The 21,962-nt window shown below is 36.9% G+C and overlaps 2 protein-coding genes across 5 annotated transcripts in view; both read left to right on the top strand.

Annotated features, from left to right (window-relative positions):
- Positions 1–4,061, top strand: part of LOC128233987 (abl interactor 2-like) — a 31,171-nt gene extending 27,110 nt beyond the window's left edge. For all 3 annotated transcript variants that reach the window (XM_052947900.1, XM_052947901.1, XM_052947899.1), the window contains one exon: positions 1,314–4,061. In XM_052947900.1, coding sequence (XP_052803860.1) covers positions 1,314–1,477 — 164 coding nt within the window. In that variant the 3' untranslated portion in view covers positions 1,478–4,061. The remainder of the gene's footprint in view (positions 1–1,313) is intronic.
- A 4,559-nt stretch (positions 4,062–8,620) lies between these two features.
- LOC128233601 (uncharacterized) lies at positions 8,621–21,102 on the top strand. Of its 2 annotated transcripts, none has more exons than XM_052947349.1 (6): positions 8,621–8,765; positions 11,621–11,693; positions 12,451–12,839; positions 15,480–15,649; positions 18,386–18,542; positions 20,031–21,102. In XM_052947349.1, exons 2-6 carry the CDS (start codon positions 11,635–11,637, stop codon positions 20,945–20,947), a joined length of 1,692 nt encoding a protein of 563 aa, XP_052803309.1. In that variant the 5' UTR covers positions 8,621–8,765; positions 11,621–11,634; the 3' UTR covers positions 20,948–21,102. The 2 variants fall into 2 exon arrangements, with proteins under 2 accessions (XP_052803309.1, XP_052803310.1); XM_052947350.1 differs by having other exon boundaries at positions 8,643–8,663.
- The last annotated feature ends 860 nt before the right edge of the window (positions 21,103–21,962 follow it).

The raw sequence follows: 21,962 nt of genomic DNA, 5'->3' as shown, positions 1-21,962 counted from the left end.
ACTTGAAACTTCATAGCTAGATAGATCTCATTGAGGGCAAGTGCAGTGCACAAGAACCGTAACTCTTGCTTTCTTAGTTTTAAAGTTATTGCCCTTTGTTAATTTCCATGCTTAAAGTTTTGTCCGGGGCATATCTTGAAGAATATAAGATAGCTAGATAGATCTCAATGAGGGCAAGTGCAGTGCACAATAACAGTAACTCTTGCTTTCTTAGTTTTAAAGTTATTGCCCTTTGTAAATTTTCATGCTTAAAGTTTTGTCCGGGGCATATCTTGAAGAATAATAGAGGTATCAACTTGAAACTTCATAGCTAGATAGATCTCATTGAGGGCAAGTGCAGTGCACAAGAACCGTAACTCTTGCTGCCATATTTTTAGAGTTATTGCCCTTTGTTAGTTTTGTCCGGGGCATATCTTGAAGAATATAAGAGGTATCAACTTGAAACTTCATAGCTAGATAGATCTCATTGAGGGCAAGTGCAGTGCACAAGAACCGTTACTCTTGCTGCCATATTTTTAGAGTTATTGCCCTTTGTTAATTTTCTTGCTTAGGTTTCGTCCGTGGCATATCTCGTAAACTATCAAATGCCACCTACACTTGAAAGTTAAATGGCAACATCATTGTCTATAAATGAATAAAATGCCAATCTAACAGCTATAATGTCGACAGTAAATAATTCGTCAGGCGACACATCCAACTCGCGGAGTTCTAGTTTAATCATCAAATTAATCTGCACTTCTGGTATTGGGAACAAATTATAAATTTTGGGGGAAATGGGTCATTTTTTGGCAATGAGAAACAGCCTTTAGAAGGCAGTTCATTGCACCAAAAAAAAATCACTGGCCATAAACTTACAGCTGTTGTGCTGGTGCTGGTTTCCATGAATTATCACTTACAAGATATTGATAAATGAAGAAAAACTTTTAAATCAAATTTCACCATCGATTTTCAAAATGATTGAAAGACTGAACTTTGAATTATGACTGGTAGTTGCATATTTATTGTTAAACTTGTATATTTGATAAAATGTCATGATATTCAACTGCTAAACTTGATTGTGACCTGTAATTTTAAATCACATTTGCACTGTTTGGTGATTTTGAATATCTTGCATCGCATCAAATGACTCTAACACTTAAATAAATTGTTCTGAAAGGTAGATATGACTTCAATTAACTAAGTTGACTTTGGGCTTTAAATAGTAAGAAAATATTTCTCCATTTTTTTTATTACAACCTCTGAAATACAAATAACGCTTTGTACTGTATTACTTTTACAAGTTTAACAACTCTGGATTTTTTTGTTTATTTCAGTGATAGCTATCTACGACTACAGCGCCAACAAGGAAGATGAGCTAAGCTTCTCAGAAAACTCAATGCTCTATGTTCTCAAGAAGAATGATGACGGATGGTACGAGGGAACCATTAATGGTGTTACGGGATTATTTCCGGGAAACTATGTGGAAGCTTGTATTTAGTGAAAAATGATTCGATTTTTGGATGTTTGAAAGGGAGGTGGCACGGTTAGATCGCATTTGATTACTGTTAAAATCCTTCTGTAAGTGTGTTGCAGCTTAGCTTTTTTTGCTCAAAGTGTGGGGCCTGTTGCAGTAAGATATCTTAGTGGTAAATCTTACACTGTTTGAGAGTGCTCAGGTACTGGCAGAATCTGTGCGATAAATGTCCTAACAATATTTTTATTGAAATGCTGTTTGCTCCAAAAATGAGACTGCCTGGAAGGTTAAGATCTTAATCTTTCTGATTTTTATTAAAGCAGGGTCCTGAATACCCATTTTGACAAAAAAAGGCACTGTTGCTCTCAGAATAAATTTAAAAATGATAGCATTATGTGAATACCTCATTTTTTCAAAAAATTAACATTTGACCAAATTCCTTATGAGACATAGGTACTACATTTGACCAAAAATCTTAATGCGACACATGTAAAGCAATTCAGAAATTAATAAATGTGTGGTAAGGTAAGTTTTCTTTTGATCAAAACCATTTTTATAATAGATATAATTATTATATATTTTTATGACATTTTTCTAAATTTCAATGTTTTAAAGTTAATTTCATTGATTCTGTTTTGATTTAGATATTTTTTAATAGCTTATAATAGTTAATGCTATGTACAGTCAGTTTGCTTTTTTAAATTTCCAGAAATGCAGTTAGCTATTATAGAATGAAGTCTTTGACTTTGTCTGTAGATTATGACCCCTGAAGTTACTATGGAGTGTACATGTGGGGTTTTGGATTTGCCTGTAGAATATGACCCCTGTAGTTATAATGGAAGAACTGTGGGCCCTTTGAATTGGTCTGTAGATCCTTTAGACATGTACACAGCCTGTTGTATGCATATTTGATTATAATGGCAAAGTAGTGTACATATTTCATATTGAAATTATGACTAAACTAAAGCATAGATCTGAATTTATGTTGTGCATGGTATGATGGTTTAGGTGATTGGCAGTTTGTTTTGTAAATGGTGTGGCTGTATGGAAATAGTGAATCAAGTGTAACTGAAATGAAATACATTCACCTGGAAACATTGAATAATCATGCACTGTTACCAGTAATATGAAAGTTATCATGTAGTTTTATAAGATAAATAAATGATCTTTTTGGTGTGATAAACACAATAAAAAATAGAAATGGGCTGAAATATGGCTGATAAAATATTTAAAATAAATTTCTTTGAAGATAACTCGAAGAAGTTAATGAAAGTGTCCAATAGTACAGTCCGGCAGACTGCTTTTAGTTCCTGTAATCACAACCATCCTCTATAAAGGTAAAACAAGTACTAACTTGTTTTAGCTCAGATCACCTAGGCATGGATCCTGGGGCTTATCCTCACTTTTATCATATCCTTATGAATGGTCATCTTGTCTGTTTTTTCAAAGGAAATAGTTGAGATATTGTTATAGCCTTGCAGAGTGTTATTGTTGTCTGGGTGTAAAACCTTTAACCTTGGTCATATCTGTTTCACTGATAAAGTTATTGGAATGAAACTTTGTACACAAGTTGCTCGAGACATTACACAAGTGTACAAGAAGGCCCATTCCTCGAGCACACCAAACCTAATGTTTATCTGGGGGAAAAAAATCCGTTAACCCAGGTAGGCTCTTGTTAGATGTTCTGATAACGAGGAAAGATCTTATAATCTACCTTTGTATGCATTAGTCTACCTTTGTTATGATAAATTTATAGATCTGAAAATTTCGAGAGTTTCACTAGTTTGAATAATGTTAATTACTGATTACGTATTGTTTGATTCTTTTGTATGTTTATATTGTCGTTTTATGTTGCTAATTATAGAATATGTCAATATTGCTTGGACCAATTCAAAACTATGTATAATTTATGTAGATAACTTTCATTTTCTTTATTTAACACTTTTAATAAAAGAAAAATCACTGGAATCATTAACATTATTATTTTTATATTACAGTCCTTTTATTAGATTCTTTAACAAGAAAATGTATTCCACTTTAGTTAATTTAACTTCTAAGTGAAAATATCACCTTTGTTTTGTTTATTTCATTAGTTAAGAAACTGAAGCATCTTAAAGAATCATTTGTAGTAATAAAGTATACACATGGTCTGACTGTCTCAACAGTTTGTAATGAATTATTTTGACTTCATTTCAATGCTACATGCCATGATGTGTGTCTAATTGTGTCAAAGTGTACAGTCATGTGTATACCATTAATTGGCTTCAAAAGATAGTCTATGGATTTGTTACTATTCTGTAATTGAAATTGAGAAGTATTTATATAAGGAAATTAACAAGTACATGTACAAGTTAATCAAGGACAAAAGTTTGAAAGAAAATCATAATCTAATGATAATGAGAAGTACATATACATAAAATTAGTTTTTCATATTATTATTTATGTAAGCTTATTTTTATTGTGTAAAAATCTGATTCTGTGAAAAGATTTGTTTATTATTGTTAAAGAGATGCAAATGTATAAGAAATAAAGCCATTGCTGCTGTAGACATTTTTACCCTTTAATGTATTTCAATTATCTATACAATGTAATAAACTGTGCAATATCATACAGCTTTGTCCTGACCCAGACCATAAAGAGTTATCCTGTATACTGTGTAATGTCATACAGTGTTGTCCTGACCAAGACAACACTGTGTAATGTCATACAATATTGTCCTGACCAAGATTACACTGTGTAATGTCATACAATATTGTCCTGACCAAGACTACACTGTGTAATGTCATACAATATTGTTCTGACCAAGATTACACTGTGTAATGTTATACAATATTGCCCTGACCAAGACTACACTGTGTAATGTCATACAATTTTGTTCTGACCAAGACTACACTGTGTAATGTCATACAATATTGTCCTGACCAAGACAACACTGTGTAATGTCATACAATATTGTCCTGACCAAGACAACACTGTGTAATGTCATAAAATATTGTCCTGACCAAGACAACACTGTGTAATGTCATACAATATTGTCCTGCCCCCACTGTTCACAGTGTAATATCATACAACCTTGTCCTAACCCAGACTGTACACTGTGAAATGAACAGCATTGTCCTGACCCAGACTGTACACTGTGAAATATAATACAGCGTTGTCCTGACCCTGACTGTACACTGTGAAATATAATACAGCGTTGTCCTAACCCAGACTGTACACTGCAATATCATACACAGTCGTCCTAACCCAGACTGTACGCTGAAAAATCATACAGCGTTATCCTGACCCAGATTGTACGCTTAGCAATATTATACAGTGTTGTCTCGACCCAGTCTGTTCACTCTACAATATCATACAGTGTTATCCTGGCCCAGATTGTACACTTGGCAATATCATAAGTGTTGTCCTGACCCAGTCTGTACACTAAACAATATCATACAGCGTTATCCTGGCCCAGATTGTACACTGCAATATCATACACAGTCGTCTTGACCCAGACTGTACACTGCATTAAGATACAGTGTTATCCTAACCAAGATTGTACACTCTGCAATAATCATACAGCGTTGTCCTGGCCCAGATTGTACATTGCATTTACATACAGCGTTGTCCTGACCCAGACTTTACACTGTGCAATATCAAACTGTGGCGTCTTGACCCAGACTACACTGTTTAATGTCATACAATATTGTCCTGACCCCAACTGTACACAGTGCAATATCATACAACCTTGTTTTAACCCAGATTATACACTGTAAAATGTACAGAGTTGTCCTGACACAGAATGTACACTGTGAAATATCATACAGCGTTGTCCTAACCCAACCTGTACACTGTGAAATATCATACAGTGTTGTCCTGACACAGAATGTACACTGTGAAATATAATACAGCGTTGTCCTAACCCAGACTGTACACTGTGAAATATAATACAGCGTTGTCCTAACCCAGACTGTACACTGTGAAATATAATACAGCGTTGTCCTAACCCAGACTGTACACTCTGAAATATATTATAGCGTTGTCCTAACCCAGACTGTACACTGTAAAATATAATACAGCGTTGCCTAACCCAGACTGTACACTGAAACATCATACAGCGTTATCCTGGCCCAGATTGTACACTTACAATATCATACAGCGTTGTCCTTACCCAGACTGTACACTGAAAAATCATACAGCGTTATCCTGGCCCAGATCGTACGCTTAGCAATATCATACAGTGTTGTCCTGTCCCAGTCTGTACACTCTACAATATCATACAGCGTTATCCTGACCCAGACTGTACACTGTGAAATATCATACAGTGTTGTCCTAACCCAACCTGTACACTGTGAAATATCATACAGTGTTGTCCTAACCCAACCTGTACACTGTGAAATATCATACAGTGTTGTCCTGACACAGAATGTACACTATGAAATATAATACAACGTTGTCCTAACCCAGATTGTACACTGTGAAATATAATACAGCGTTGTCCTAACCCAACCTGTACACTGTGAAATATCATACAGTGTTGTCCTGACACAGAATGTACACTGTGAAATATAATGCATCGTTGTCCTAACCCAGAATGTACACTGTGAAATATCATACAGCGTTGTCCTAACCCAACCTGTACACTGTGAAATATCATACAGTGTTGTCCTGACACAGAATGTACACTGTGAAATATAATATAGCGTTGTCCTAACCCAGACTGTACACTGTGAAATATAATACAGCGTTGTCCTTACCCATACTGTACACTGAAATATAATACAGCGTTGTCCTAACCCTGACTGTACACTGTGAAATATAATACAGCGTTGTCCTAACCCAGACTGTACACTGTGAAATATAATACAGCGTTGCCTAACCCAGACTGTACACTGAAACATCATACAGCGTTATCCTGGCCCAGATTGTACACTTGCAATATCATACAGCGTTGTCCTAACCCAGACTGTACACTGAAAAATCATACAGCGTTATCCTGGCCCAGATCGTACGCTTAGCAATATCATACAGTGTTGTCCTGTCCCAGTCTGTACGCTCTACAATATCATACAGCGTTATCCTGACCCAGACTGTACACTGTGAAATATCATACAGTGTTGTCCTAACCCAACCTGTACACTGTGAAATATCATACAGTGTTGTCCTAACCCAACCTGTACACTGTGAAATATCATACAGTGTTGTCCTGACACAGAATGTACACTGTGAAATATAATACAGCGTTGTCCTAACCCAGACTGTACACTGTGAAATATAATACAGCGTTGTCCTAACCCAACCTGTACACTGTGAAATATCATACAGTGTTGTCCTGACACAGAATGTACACTGTGAAATATAATACATCGTTGTCCTAACCCAAAATGTACACTGTGAAATATCATACAGCGTTGTCCTAACCCAACCTGTACACTGTGAAATATCATACAGTGTTGTCCTGACACAGAATGTACACTGTGAAATATAATACAGCGTTGTCCTAACCCAGACTGTACACTGTGAAATATAATACAGCGTTGTCCTTACCCAGACTGTACACTGTGAAATATAATACAGCGTTGTCCTAACCCTGACTGTACACTGTGAAATATAATACAGTGTTGTCCTAACCCAGACTGTACACTGTGAAATATATTACAGTGTTGTCCTAACCCAGACTGTACACGGTGAAATATAATACAGCGTTGTCCTAACCCAGACTGTACACTGTGAAATATAATACAGCGTTGTCCTAACCCTGACTGTACACTGTGAAATATATTACAGTGTTGTCCTAACCCAGACTGTACACGGTGAAATATAATACAGCGTTGTCCTAACCCAGACTGTACACTGAAATATCATACAGCGTTATCCTGGCCCAGATTGTACACTTGCAATATCATACAGCGTTGTCCTAACCCAGACTGTACACTGAAAAATCATACAGCGTTATCCTGGCCCAGATCGTACGCTTAGCAATATCATACAGTGTTGTCCTGACCCAGTCTGTTCACTCAACAATATCATACAGCGTTATCCTGACCCAGACTGTACGCTTAGCAATATCATACAGCTATCCTGGCCCAGATTGTACGCTTAGCAATATCATACAGTGTTGTCCTGACCCAGTCTGTTCACTCTACAATATCATACAGCGTTATCCTGACCCAGACTGTACACTGTGCAATATCATACAGAGTTGCCTTGACCCAGACTGTACAATGCATTTACATACAGTGTTGTCCTGACCAAGATTGTACACTCTGCAATATCATACAGCATTGCCCTGACCCAGAGTGTACACAGTGCAATACGAGGGGTGAATGATATTAAATAGAAAAGCAGATAGTACCTTTTCGCGTTTCACCCTCGAATATAATACAGCGTTGTCCTAACCTAGACTGTACACTGCAATACCATACACCGTTGTCCTGACCCAGATTGTATACAGTACAATATCAAACATCGTTGTCCTGATACAGATTGTTCACAGTACAATAATATACTGTGTTGTCCTGACTCAGATTGTTCACAGTGCAATAACGTACAGTGTTGTCCTGACCCAGATTGTTCACAGTGCAATATCATACAGTGTCCTCATGACCTAGACTCTACTCTGTGCATTATCATACGGTAGTGTCCTAAACCATCATGTAATTGCGGTTTAGTGAATTGTGTGTACGAGTCTGTTTAAAGGCTGCGACTTGTTCATGCATTGTGGATTTCAAAATAACTTGGCACAACATGTTTACCATGAGGTGTCTTGCGTGCAAGACCCTTGGCAGCATCTCAGTATGTCAAGGCCACATTTGTTTTTGAACTGATCCTTTTTTCGATTATTTAACATCAAATATTTAAAATACCCTATCGTTTATTTCTCATCAAATTTATTCATATGCCTTCGTTGATTTGACCTCTCCATTTCTTTACAAAATTTTGGTGTAAAAAAACAAACATTTTATTTATTACTTTAAATTCAACTTGGGCCCAGTCTTCTCCCAGATTCAACCTAGAAAAAAGCAGTTTCTCACGAAGTTGAAAATATTCACTAAGATTACGGACCTTTAAGTCTATGCTAAGATGCTTTATGAATACAGCACATTTTTATTAGTCCGTTTCCGTATTACATTAGAACGTTTTGACTAGTGTGTGATTTTGAACAAGGGGAATTAACTCTTCACATATCATACATTACACAACGTGACATTTTGACAAGTGACTGAGAGTTGGTATTTCCTTTTAAAACAATTTACAACTGAATTTCTTATTTTATTTTTTGTCATCACCAAACACTTCAAAAAATAGTGCGAAAAAAATCTTGAAAAAGGTATACAAAGATTTTTTTGTTTGACAATTACTTGCTTGTTATGCACCAGTCAATTGTAACCACGGCCCCCCCAGGTCCGGGGAATAGCGGGGACTTTGGCTTTTAGTCCAGCCAAGCCCGGGAAAAATCTCCGTCCTGCGGGGACGAACTGCTGGTAAAACCCCCGCCAAATGCCCCGCGACCCCAGGGACCCTAGGTAAGGCCCATTCCCCACTATATTTGGTGCGAATACAAAACCACCGCATACAACTGGCACTGCGGGGCCACCTGGAAGGTAAAAACACGGCCCATTTCCCCGGCTATCCGCTTTATACCCTCGGACCTGGGGGGCGGTGGTTACAATTGACTGGTGCATTACAGACTGACATGCAAACTTTGCGCATGCAATTTTACACAGAAGAGCTTGAAATATCACCCCTACCGTTGTGAACTCATTGAGAAAAATGCGCATTTATCAAGATCGAACATTTTCTGTTGCGGTATTTCTACTTTCACTTTTTGACAACATTTGAAGGCTTTTCCAATTACGTCATAAATGAGGAAAGTTGATGATAGCTGTCCTATGAAAATGCTTCATGCATTTAAGACTTAGCCAAGTGCGCGGTCAAGGTCAAAATTGCAAGATGGTGATTGAAAGTAGAAATACCGCAACAATAAACATTTGATTTGGATAAATACTCATCTTTCTCAACGGAGCCAATCGAAAACAGGTTGTGGTCAAATAAGAGTGATATTTTGAACTGTTGTATTTCAAACCGTTGATGTCATTCTTCAGGACAATATGCACGATACTATTACATGACAGCAACTTATAAATATAGAGCAGAAGAAGCGATGCGCTGAACAGCTATGGGTGATATGTCTGCCATGTTAGACATGTATGCTCTGATGCTACGAAGCCCAAATATATGTGGACCTATTTGTATCTCAGTTAAAGCTTCCAAAGCTACCATGAAGAATTTCCTGGGTTATTGTTTTCACCTTGGCATCTGGTAAACATGTAGTACATTGCAGACAGATTGTTTTAGAAGATGTTTACAGTTAATGGTATAGTGTAGCCTTTTCTTAAACATCATGGTTGTGTAATAGAAAGATAGATATGAAATTGTAAAGTTCAGTTTTTTATTCAATTTCCCCAGATATGAAAATGTGTTGTGCAGGGGTATCAAAAAAGCTGGCAATTAGTATTGTCTGACCCAGTTACCCATTTGAACTGTTGAAACCTGAATCGGGTGATCAACTCCTGCCGTCTTGTAGACATTATCCAGCTACTTTTAAATGAAGTGAAACTGTTGAAGGGGACTGTTGGTAAAAACAACAACCACTTTTCCTCCCAGATTTACTTAACTTGTGTCAATAAATGAAAAGAGTACCTGGATCGACCTTAAAGGTTAATGGGGGAGGAGTGTTGTGTGTGTGGGGGGGAGGGGTAACCAGTTAGCTCATTCAATTAATAAAGCTGGGCTAGTGTTCCGGGCCAGTATTCATAAAACATCTTAAGTTATTACTAGGTTTTTTTTACCTTATATGACAGGAGCCGTTTAACGGCCCCTTCCCCTCAGAAAATAAGCCTAGGTTTTCCCCTAAAAATTCCCCTCCGATAATTTTTTTTTTTTTTTTTTAGAAAATCTTTTTACCTGTACAGGTTCATTTTCGACATCCTAATAAATAATGTGATGTAAAGTTTCTTTGATAATTGAACTCAGAAATCATTGATTTTCAACACATTCAGAGATCAGTGTATGAAATATTATCTATCATGAATTATTGCAATAGATATTTCCACCCAAAGGATTGATATTTTTTGTGAAAATATACTTATATTAAATCATTTCCTAATTCGCAGGAGACTAAACAGTCTTTTCTTTTAGCTGTAAAATTTTGGCATTTTCACGACGTAATAGCGAACCTGATTACATGTATGTAATCTCCCCACCGAATAAAAAAAAACTAAAAGTAGTGCTGAGGCTAATTTAGTGGAGTTTAAGAACAGGAAAAAAAGAGATCTATGGACTTGTAATCTAACAATCAAATATTATAAGCGGTATGATAGTAAAATAAAAATAAAAAATTAACATGCACATTTTCACCCTTTTGTACTAAAACGCCGCAAATTTTTCCCCTTCTCAAAGGCCCCATCCCCTCTTTTAGAAAAAAACCCTGATACTTTATTTTTTATTTACTTCATGTAATATACATACTTTTACATGTTAATAAAAACACTTCTTTAAATTTGAGCATGAAATCAACCTATAAAGTTATATAATTACTTAAGATGTTTATGAATATCAGCCTTGGTGGTTGTGGGTTCTTGCCACACAATGGATGTTTTATGAATATCAGCCTTGGTGGCTGTGGGTTCTTGCCACACAATGGATGTTTTATGAATATCAGCCTTGGTGGCTGTGGGTTCTTGCCACACAATGGATGTTTTATGAATATCAGCCTTGGTTGTTGTGGGTTCTTGCCACACAATGGATGTTTTATGAATATCAGCCTTGGTGGCTGTGGGTTCTTGCCACACAATGGATGTTTTATGAATATCAGCCTTGGTTGTTGTGGGTTCTTGCCACACAATGGATGTTTTATGAATATCAGCCTTGGTGGCTGTGGGTTCTTGCCACACAATGGATGTTTTATGAATATCAGCCTTGGTGGTTGTGGGTTCTTGCCACACAATGGACCCACTCACCGTCGTATGTTTATGTACTGGCGTCTAAAGAAAATGTGCCTTGATTGCCCTAAAAGGAGTGTGGTGTAACACTATCGTCAATGTCTGAATTGCATCTTGTGTCATAATTATACAGTATGCCTTCTGCTTCAGGATGGTTAAAATGTATTATTTTGTGTCTTAGGTGATGTTTAAAGCATGGCTGCAGATGGCCAGCAAACAACAAGCGGTGATGGCAACTTTATGTCCAAAAAGAGGTCAGGTGATATTTAATATTAGATTTTATAAATGATTCAGTCAGTGAGAAAACCTGTTATTGCATGGAAAAAGTACCTGTTGTAAAACAAATGCTCGGAAAGTAAGAATCTCTCGTTACTGAACATCTGAATCAGAATAATCATTCAAAATTGGTCGAGATTTGCAGTTTTAATGCAACACACTGTGCAGAGTTCTGCTAGTTGACACTGTCAAGTTCTTTGAATATCTGCATGTGTGTAAAGAGTAAAGAAAATGCAAATGTATTACCGTAAACGTACGGTAGCTTCATAATCTCATAAATGAAAAGAGTACCTGGATCGACCTTAAAGGTTAATGGGGAAGGAGTGTTGTGTGTGGGGGGGGGGGGGGGGGGGGGGGGTAACCAGTTAGCTCATTCAGTTAATAATGCTGGGCTAGTGTCCCGGGCCAGTATTCATAAAACATCTTAAGGTTAAAAGTTAATACTTTATTTTTTATTTACTTCATGTAATATACATACTATTACATGTTAATAAAAACACTTTTTTAAATTTGAGCATGAAATCAACCTATAAAGTTATATAATTACTTAAGATGTTTATGAATATCAGCCTTGGTGGTTGTAGGTTCTTGCCACACAATGGACCCACTCACCGTCGTATGTTTATCTGACATGCAATTGCAATGTAAGATTTTAAATGTTAATTAAAATTAATGAAAAATGGTTTATCTTAATCGATGAAGGATTGTTTTGACTGCAACTTTTTTTTTATACAGAACAGTAACCTACCAAACACTGACGGCGAAGCGTCTTAAGAACCTCAAAAATGTCACAAAACTAGAAGAAGGCTGTGAAATCATTATCGACATCAGTAAGAAAGGTAGATGTCAGTTCAAGCTTTTACAGGAGAACGGCCACGAGGGGAAATCCAACCAGTCTTTGGGTCGAGATCTACCAACTGTAATGGCAGACACTAGCTCTGGAAGTTCTGGAAGCCCTTATAATGGGCAGACCCGCTCCAATAATAACAAACTGAATGGAGCTGATGATGGGGACTCAAACCATACAAAGAACACTTTGGAAGGACCAGGGTTTCCTCCACTCAACCAGTATGTGGCTCTCGACTGCGAGTTTGTTGGGGTCAGAAACGACCAGTCAGCTTTAGGTAAATTTTAAGTTTAGTTATTTTTTCTCACTTTATGGTTACAGAGTCTAATTTTTCAACATTAAAGTATATATTTTCCTCTAATGTAATGCACACACTCATTTCACTCTACAACTTTCAGAGTATATATTTGTCCCCAATTCTGGTGCCAGAATTCAGGCCCATTTTCCAATTGTAAAAGTTCATATTTTCCCCTAATATTGTGTCAAAATTCAAAAGTATATGTTTTTTCCATATATATTATTATGACCTCGGATGCTGCTATAACTGTGGGAATGGATGAAAGTGATAAGTTGTAAGGTGCTAGTCTGAAACATTTGTCCTCGGGAAGCTTAATCAGAGCATAGAAATAACTAACAGCCTTGAGGAATAATACCATATTTGATATTGTTGATTAAAGTGACAGAAGGTGCAACACTGTCATTTATCGTCATATAAAAATGTTGCATTTCTTTTTTTAAATCTTTAAATAAAAACACATCGCTAGTTTATATAGATCTATAAATAAGATGACCTTGTTTGCTGCTAGTAGATGATAGGGATTAGTTGTTTGTCTGGAAGGTTTGACCTTTGAAAGCACATTCAGAACATGAAAATAACAGCTTTGACGTGATTGGGACAGTAGATTGCACTGTTGTCAATTGCGACACTGTCCATGTCAATAAGAACATTATAACAAAGTCATGCTTAGACATCCTGTATGATCAAGAGTCAGAGAATTATTCACTGTGGAAGAATAATCAAAAGTGCAAAAATGGTTTCAGAGCATTATAATTATGCCCCCCTTCAAAGAAGAGGGGTATATTGCTTTGCACAGGCATGTCAGTCCGTCGGTAGACCAAAGCTTGTCCGAGTGATAACTCAACAATTCCTGGACGTATGGTCATCAAACTTGACATGAAGGTTGGGCCTGACCAGTAGATGACCCCTGTTGGTTTTAGGGCTCATCGGGTCAAAGGTCAAGGTCACAGTGACCTTTAATGGTAAAAGGATGTCCGAGTGATAACTCAACAATGCCTGCACCCATGGCCCTCATTCTTGACTTGGAGATTGGGCCTGACCAGTAGCTGACCCCTATTGTTTTTGGGGCTCATCGGGTCAAAGATCAAGGTCACAGTGACCTTGAATGGTAAAAGGTTGTCCGAGAGATAACTCAACAATGCCTGCACCCATGGCCCTCTTAATTGACTTGGAGGTTGGGCCTGACCAGTAGATGACCCCTATTGTTTTTGGGGGTCATCAGGCGAAGGTCAAGGTCACAGTAACCTTAAATGCAAAAAAGTTAACAAATCTTCTTCCAGTGATATCTCAACAATGCCTGAATCTATGATCATCAAACTTGACATGTAAGTTGGGTCTGACCAGGAGATGACCCTTATTGATTATAGGAGTCATTGGGTCAAAGGTCAGGTTCATTGTGACCTTGAATGCGAAAATGTTTCAAGTGATGATTGGACAATGCCTGCACCCATGGCCCTCAAACTTCACTTGGAGTTGTGTCTGACCTGTAGATGACCCGTTATGATTTTAGGTGTCATTGGGTCAAAGGTCAAGGTTACAGTAACCTTGAACGAAAAGAGCTTTTCTGTGCGATAACTTGTCAATGCCTGCACCCATGCCCTTAAACTTAACATTTAGATTTTTGGTGACCAGCTGATGACTCCTATGGATTTTGAGGTCATAGAGTCAAAGGTCATGGTCATAACACACTCTATCCTCAAACTTTGAATGGTCATAATCTTAAAACTGCCTCAACGGCATACAATGTCAGCGACAAATCAGCTGTCATTTCGGTCCATGCATATTTCATTCAATCCTGACAACATGGTGCTCTGGGGGGGGGGGGGGGCATAATGTTTGACAAACATCTCTTGTTTGTTTTGCAATGCATAATCAAAGAAGAAAATACATATGAACCACTCAATAAACAATTTGGCTTACATGTACTTTGACCAAATCATAGATTTGTCAAAGTATGACACAATTTGCTGCTGGTGCATGGAAATAATGCAATGTAAGTTACAGGGACATGTCATCCACTTACTCTGTGACAAGCCAAACACTTACTCTGTGACAAGCCAAACACTTACTCTGTGACAAGCCAAACACTTACTCTGTGACAAACCAAACACTTACTAATTGTGTTCATAGACCTGGGGGGAGGGGGTGTTTCAATAAAGAATTGAGTCGATTTTTGTCATAATTTAAGATTATCATGGTGTCATTGTTTCAATATATACACATATTAGTGGATTGATCTTGAACCAGTCTTATTACTCGTAACAGGAAGTTGAGGATAACAAAAAATTAAATGTTTTGCTTTTTTCTGACGGTAATACAGATTTAAAACTATTAAAGTTACGACTTAAATCCTTTATTGAAATGGGCCTCTGACAACAGGATCAGAAGCCTAGGCTAAATAGACATACAATAAGATACACACTAGACATCAAACACAATCCATCAGAGGTTTCAATTGGTTTAAAAGTAAGGAGGGTAATTCCGAAATGTTGGCAGGGATTTTGGGGGTCCATCAGGTGTCAAAGTAACAGTACAAAATTCACTGGACACTTATTGTCAGTTTTTTACCCTTGGTGGAAAATACGGACAATTTTACAAAAAGGTAACTTGTGATTCCAGGTCGATGCAGTATAGTTGACCATGAGGGCGGGGTGTTATGTGACGTGTACGTACAACCAGAAGAGCCTATCACCACCTATCGTACACGCTGGTCTGGCATCACCAAGAAACACATGAAAAACGCGATCCCACATGAGTTTGCTCTGTCAAAGATTTCTGCCGTACTTGAAGTAAGAACTTGTTTTACATGCCGGTACCAGAACCACATATATGCATTAAAATTATTATGCCCGCCTTCAAAGAAGAGGGGGTATATTGCTTTACGTATGTCGGTATGTCTGTCTGTCCGTCGGTAGACCAAAGCTTGTCCGAGTGATAACTCAACAATTCCTGGATGTATGATCATCAAACTTGACATGAAGGTTCGGCCTGACCAGTAGATGACCCCTATTGATTTTAGGGGTCAACCGGTCAAAGTTTAAGGTCACAGTGACCTTTAATGGTAAAAGGTTGTCAAAGCTTGTTCGGGTGATAACTTAACAATGCCTAGACCTATGGTCATCAAGCTTGACATGGCAGCTGGGCCTGGCCAGTAAATGACCCCTATTGATTTAAGAGGTCAGTGGTTCAAAGGTCAAGGTCACAGTGACCTTGAATGCTAAAAGGTTGTCCGAGTGATAACTTGACAATGCCTGCACCCATCACCCTCAAACATGACTTGGAGGTTGGGCATGACCAGTAGAAGACCCCTACTGATTTTAGGGGTCATTGATTTTAGGGGTCATTTGGTCAAAGGTCAAAGTCCAGGTGGTCTTTAAATACGAAAAGGTTAATTAAAGCTTCTTGGGGTGATATCTCAGCAATGCCTGGATCTATGATCATCAAACTTGACATGGAGGCTGGGCATGACCAGTAGATGACCTCTACTGATTTGAGGAGTCATTGGGTCAAAGGTGACCATGAACACAAAAAGCTTTCTGTATGATTACTAGACAATGCCTGCACCCATGGCCCTCAAACTTGACATTTAGGTTGAAGACGGTCTGTCAGTAGACCATGTCATGTTAACACATTAACTTGAGAATAGATTGACCTAGAGCCATAAAACTTTACTGGTAGTACCAGGGCTTCCATTAAGAATCTAAAACTGGAAGAATGAACTTCCTGTCCATCAATATTGGAAGTTTTTCACTGTAATTTGGAAGTTTAAGTCTCCTGAATGCAATAATTTTTTCCACTATTTTTGAACTAGTATGTTTAAAAAGTCAAATAACTTGCAGTGATATCTTGCCAAATTTACAAATTTATGTTATAATTATTCATTTTTATTCAAGTCGGATTGAATTGTGACCATAAAAAGTAATATTGACACCAGGTTTTGATATTTTGAACTTTCAACCTTCCAACTTTTGAAGTTTACTTCAAAATTATGGAAGTTTTTGTACTTCCAAGTAATTAATTTTGGAAGTTTTAATACATTTCTAGGGAGTAATAAACTTCCAAACTTCCTTTAAAGGAAAGCCCTGTAGTACTTGTCTACTTTTTTTGAGGTCAGTTATGTTAAAGGTCACAGTTAACAGTTTTATTAAAACTCAGAAAGATCAAAGTGATTGTCTTCTCTTCCTGAAACGAGGCTTGCTGATCTCCTGATTTCGTAAACACATGATTGATCAATTTTTGGATACTTTAAATGATTCATATGCAGGCCGTCCAGCGTTCCTACTTTTTCCTACTTTTCCTACTTTTTCCTACTTTTTTAGCAGCTTCCTACTTTTTCCTACTTTTTTCTAAAAAACTCCTACTTTTCCTACTTTTTTGAAAATAAAGTCCGCAAAAATATTAAAGTTTGATCTTTGTGCTAGTTATATTTGCAGAAAATGAACAAAAGATGTCAAACTGGCTGGTTTCTGTTGTTGAAAGGTGTGGTAACATGTTCCACTTTGACGTGCATCATCTTTTCACTCACACAGTTCAGCAACAGAAACCAACCAAGCATCATTCACTAAAATATTCAATGTGGCATATAGAATGGTATGATTTTGCATTAAAAACATCTCCTAGTTAAGTTAATAGCTATTAATAATTACATATCTAACCAAAAATATTCCTACTTTTCCTACTTTTTTTGTAAAAAATATTCCTACTATTTTCCTTCTTTTCTGTCAGAAAGCCTCCTACTTTTTTCCTACTTTTTTGTTAGTGGCTGCTGGAAGGCCTGCATATATGAATGAATTGACCTAAAGAACACATTTTTGTACATTTTAAGAAAAAGGATATGCAATCTTGTTTTCTTTATGCATGATACGTAGTAATTTTAGATCAATGTTGGCATAAAGAAGTTCCGCTAAAAATCATGTTTTTGATGCTTTATAGTTATGTTTTGTCCTATGCAGGGAAAGACATTTTGTTTTATCATGGATGTCCGTCCGACTGATTGTCACACTGGTCGGATATGTTGTTAACACCTTGATAGATTTTCATGAACCTTTGGTCAAATGTACACCATAACGAGATCAAGTGCAGAACTCATATTTGAGGCCCAATGGCTCAAGGTCACACTTCAAGGATAGATTTTGTATTTATTTCTGATCCCCTCTGTATCTTTTAAAGCTCTTGAAGGAATTTAATGAAATTTTGGTCAAATATTCACCACTAGGTTCAAGTCATACATTTCATGTCCGCTCAATATTTCCTAAATCCCTTGAAAGTTAATCATAAATCTAATTGGGCTTGTGTAAAAGAAATAAGAAATTGTGCAATGATTCGTGTAACTCTTCTGGCATGAAGGGTGCCAGACAGAATCTTCAAGCATAGCCAAATTCACAGAAAATGCCTGTCCTCAGTACAAGGAAACATGATCTCAATGTGTCTTTGTGCTTGCCATGCTATGAAGGCAACATAAAACACACTGGACGATGCTTTTGATTCACTTAATTTAAAATTTAATTCATTATCAAATATTTCAGGGGAAGATTGTCGTAGGTCATGACCTGTTTGGGGACTTCTCTGTGCTGGGAATGCGACCAAGACGAGAGTTTATTCGCGATACCAGCAAGTTTCCAGGGTTTGGTGGGGATGGGGGACAGAAGATGTCCCTGAAAAGATTGGCCCTCAAGTATTTTGGTACATGATGTTTTATGTGAAAAATGCATATGCTCTAATGGGAAACTTAATTAGGTTGTTCTTGCAGTATTTTCATGACGAGGATAAGTTTTTTTTAGCTCGACTATTCGAAGAATATGGAGAGCTATACTACTCGCCCAAGCGTCGGTGTCGGCATCACACCTCGGTTGAGGTTTTGCATGCAAGCACACATAGGTTAATATCTCAGCAACTACTTGAGGTATTGCATTGAAACTTTATACAGTGGTACTCAACCATCCAACCTACTTAATTTACCAAGTTAGAAAACTCTAATTTGCATTTAATGCAAATAATAGGCCTTTATTATTCGACTTAGAAATTCTGGTTAAGGTTTTGCGTGCAAGCACACATAGGTTAATATCTCAGCAACTACTTGAGGTATTGCATCAAGACTTTATACAATGGTACTCAACCACCCAACCTACTTAATTAACCAAGTTAGATAACTCTTGTTTGCATTAAATGCAAATAATTGCCCTTTATAATTCGACTTAGAAACTCTGGTTAAGGTTTTGCGTGTAAGCACACATAGGTTAATTTCTCAACAACTACTTGAGGTATTGCATTCAGACTTTATACAATGTTTCTCAACCATCTAACCTACTTAATTAACCAAGTTAGATAACTCTAGTTTGCATTAAATTCAAATAATGGCCCCTTTTTTAGACATAGAAATTCTAGTTAAGGTTTTGCTTGTTACCACTTTTAAGTCAATACCTCAGCGAATACATCATGTATTGCATTGAAACTTTACACACATGCTCCCAACCATTTAACCTTTTTCTTTAATCAAGTAAGATATCTCTATCTTTCATATTATATAATTTTTGCCCCTTCATTATTCAACTTAAAAATTCTAGTTAAGGTCTTGCATGTTAGCACACATAGGATAATATCTCAGCAACAACTGAACTCTATGTATTGCATTGAGACTTTATACAATGGTATTCAACCACCCAACGTATTTGAATAACCAAGTTAGATAACTTTATTTTGCAAATAATGGCCCTTTATTATTAGACTTAAAGATTCTGGTTAAAATGTTCCATGTAACCACATTTATGTTAATATCTCAGCACGTCATGTATTGCATTGAAATCTAATCTAATAGTGATCCGTGCATGTTTTGCCAAAACTTTTCAATCCTTACACTGAAAAGCGGCGGAATAGTCGAGCGCGCTGTCTCTGTGACAGCTCTTGTTTTATGTGCATTTGCAAATATTAGAACAGATGTTTGTATTTTTGTTGATGATGGAATGCTATTTGTTTAAACAAAAGTATTGAATGGCTTTATACATGTAATTGCATCAAACGATTTCATAAATGTGTTGGTTTAAAAGTAGACACACATTTTTGTATTGAAAAGGGTCAATACAAATACAAAAATGGAATAAAAAGATAAAATTGGTATCTTTTATAAGTTATAAAACTGATTTATACAGCTGAATATTTAATCTCTATTTTCAGGTGATCACATCCAGGTCGGCTCTCACTGTTCAGTGCAAGATGCTCGAACAGCCATGTCACTGTATAGACTTGTTAGACATGAGTGGGAAACCAATCTCCTTAAACAGGGCAAATGTGTAAACCAATCTGATGATTCTGGTAACCAATCTGATCAATCATCACAAAACCAGTCTACATCAGGAGAGGGTAACGCTGACACACCTAGCGACAAGCTGACATCTAGCAACAGAGGTTCAGTTAATGGCTCCTTGTCCAATAGGGATAGTTGCCTAGGAAACCATTTTGGGAAATTGTCTCGTCCTGGTGATGAACTGGCTTGTATTCTTACAAAAGGTAAAATGTCATTATCTAGTGATAATCAAGTTAAATCAGCATCTTGTAATAACAAGGAAAGCAATTGCATTAATGTTAAAAGAAGTGAAAAAGACGATACAGTTGTTAGTCTTAACTACTGGGAAATAGACTGTAAGGAGAAGGTTGGTATTAAGAAGGAAATGGAAAAGACAGTTAATAACGGAACTGATCAAGTAACGGAAATGACAAGAAGTAAAAGAGACAGCTGTTTGGCTTTGAAGGGAGGAAAAGTTTCTAAAAAGAAGAGAAAAAACAAAAAGAAGAATAAAACTCACTTTGGTCAGATAAATAGTGGAAATCATTCCGTGGAAGAATATTTTAAGGCAGGAAGTAAAAACTCCGTTCTTAAAAGGAACAGTCAGAATATTTGTAAAAAAAATGCTCTATGTGAGAGTATTTCTACTTCATGTAAAGATATATCAAAACATCAAAGTGAAGACTTGCATGTCAAAAAAAGAACTTTGAAATTGAATAATTCAGAGGAGGACGAAGTCACGTATTCCACTACTGTTAATCATTTGTATAATGATGAGTTTTGGCCCCAGTTAAATCAAGATAGTTGATATAATAATGGTATTGACTGTCGTGGGAATTGTTTATTATTTTTATTTCTACATTGTTGTTAAGTACATGGATTTCCAGATTTAAAAATTTAATTTGATATGAATGTGCATTTCATTGTTATGCCAATGAATAAACCTATACTTAAATTGTTGTACATCATATTATTATGTTTGCCCCGACGGGGGACATATTGTTTTTGCTCAGTTGTATGTCTGTCCATCTGTCTGTCCAACACAATCGAGTTCGCTCCATATAACTTAAACCACTGGAAGGATTTCGAAATAACTTTCAACAAATGTTCACCATCTTACGACCCTTCAGAGCACACATTACAACCAGCTTGCTGCAAGGTAAAGATCACACTTAGAGGTCAAAGGTCATATTACTAATATTCTCTATTTCGTTTCTACACTACCTTTTGAACCGTTTGAAGGATTTTGAAATGAATAGCCATAAATGTTGATAATATTGAGACGATGTGCAGAGGGCATATTACAACAAGGTTGGTTTAAGGTAAAAGTCACAATTAGAGGTTGAAGGTCATATAACTACATTTCACCACGTGTCCCTTCATTTCAAGTGAACTACTTAAAGGATTTTGAAACAACACGCCATTATTGTTTAACACATTGGGACGCTGTTTAGAGCGCATTTTAAAAGGAGCTTGTTTCAAGGTGAAGGTCACACTTTGAGGTCAATGGTCATACTAATATTCTGTTTTTCGTTTCCACCAGTTTTAGCTCATCAGAGCACGAAGTGCTCAAGGTGAGCTATTGTGATCAGTCATTGTCCGTCATCCGCCCGTCCGTTAACAATTGCATAAAAAACATCTCTGAAACTACCTGGCCAAATTCAATGAAACTTCACGGGAAGCTTCCTTGGGTGTCCCTCTACAAAAATACAACAAGGGTCACGATTGATCGACAACAACATCAACAAAATAGCCAACTTCCTGTTTTGCTTTAAAAAACATCTCCTTTGAAACTACCACTCCAAATTCAGTGAAACTTTACA

This window comes from Mya arenaria, chromosome 5 (genome assembly GCF_026914265.1).
Source record: "Mya arenaria isolate MELC-2E11 chromosome 5, ASM2691426v1".
Taxonomy (NCBI): domain Eukaryota; kingdom Metazoa; phylum Mollusca; class Bivalvia; order Myida; family Myidae; genus Mya; species Mya arenaria.
The sequence above is the reverse complement of the archived record's forward strand: the minus strand, read 5'-3'. Positions and strand labels throughout refer to the sequence as shown.

What these genes read in the sequence shown, in the direction of transcription:
- LOC128233601 (XM_052947349.1), top strand. Translation starts at nt 11,635, where the DNA reads ATGGCTGCAGATGGCCAGCAAACAACAAGCGGTGATGGCAACTTTATG. An exon ending in AACTTTATGTCCAAAAAGAG is followed by an intron (nt 11,694 to 12,450) that starts GTCAGGTGATAT and finishes TTTTTTATACAG; the next exon opens with AACAGTAACCTACCAAACAC. An exon ending in AAACGACCAGTCAGCTTTAG is followed by an intron (nt 12,840 to 15,479) that starts GTAAATTTTAAG and finishes TTGTGATTCCAG; the next exon opens with GTCGATGCAGTATAGTTGAC.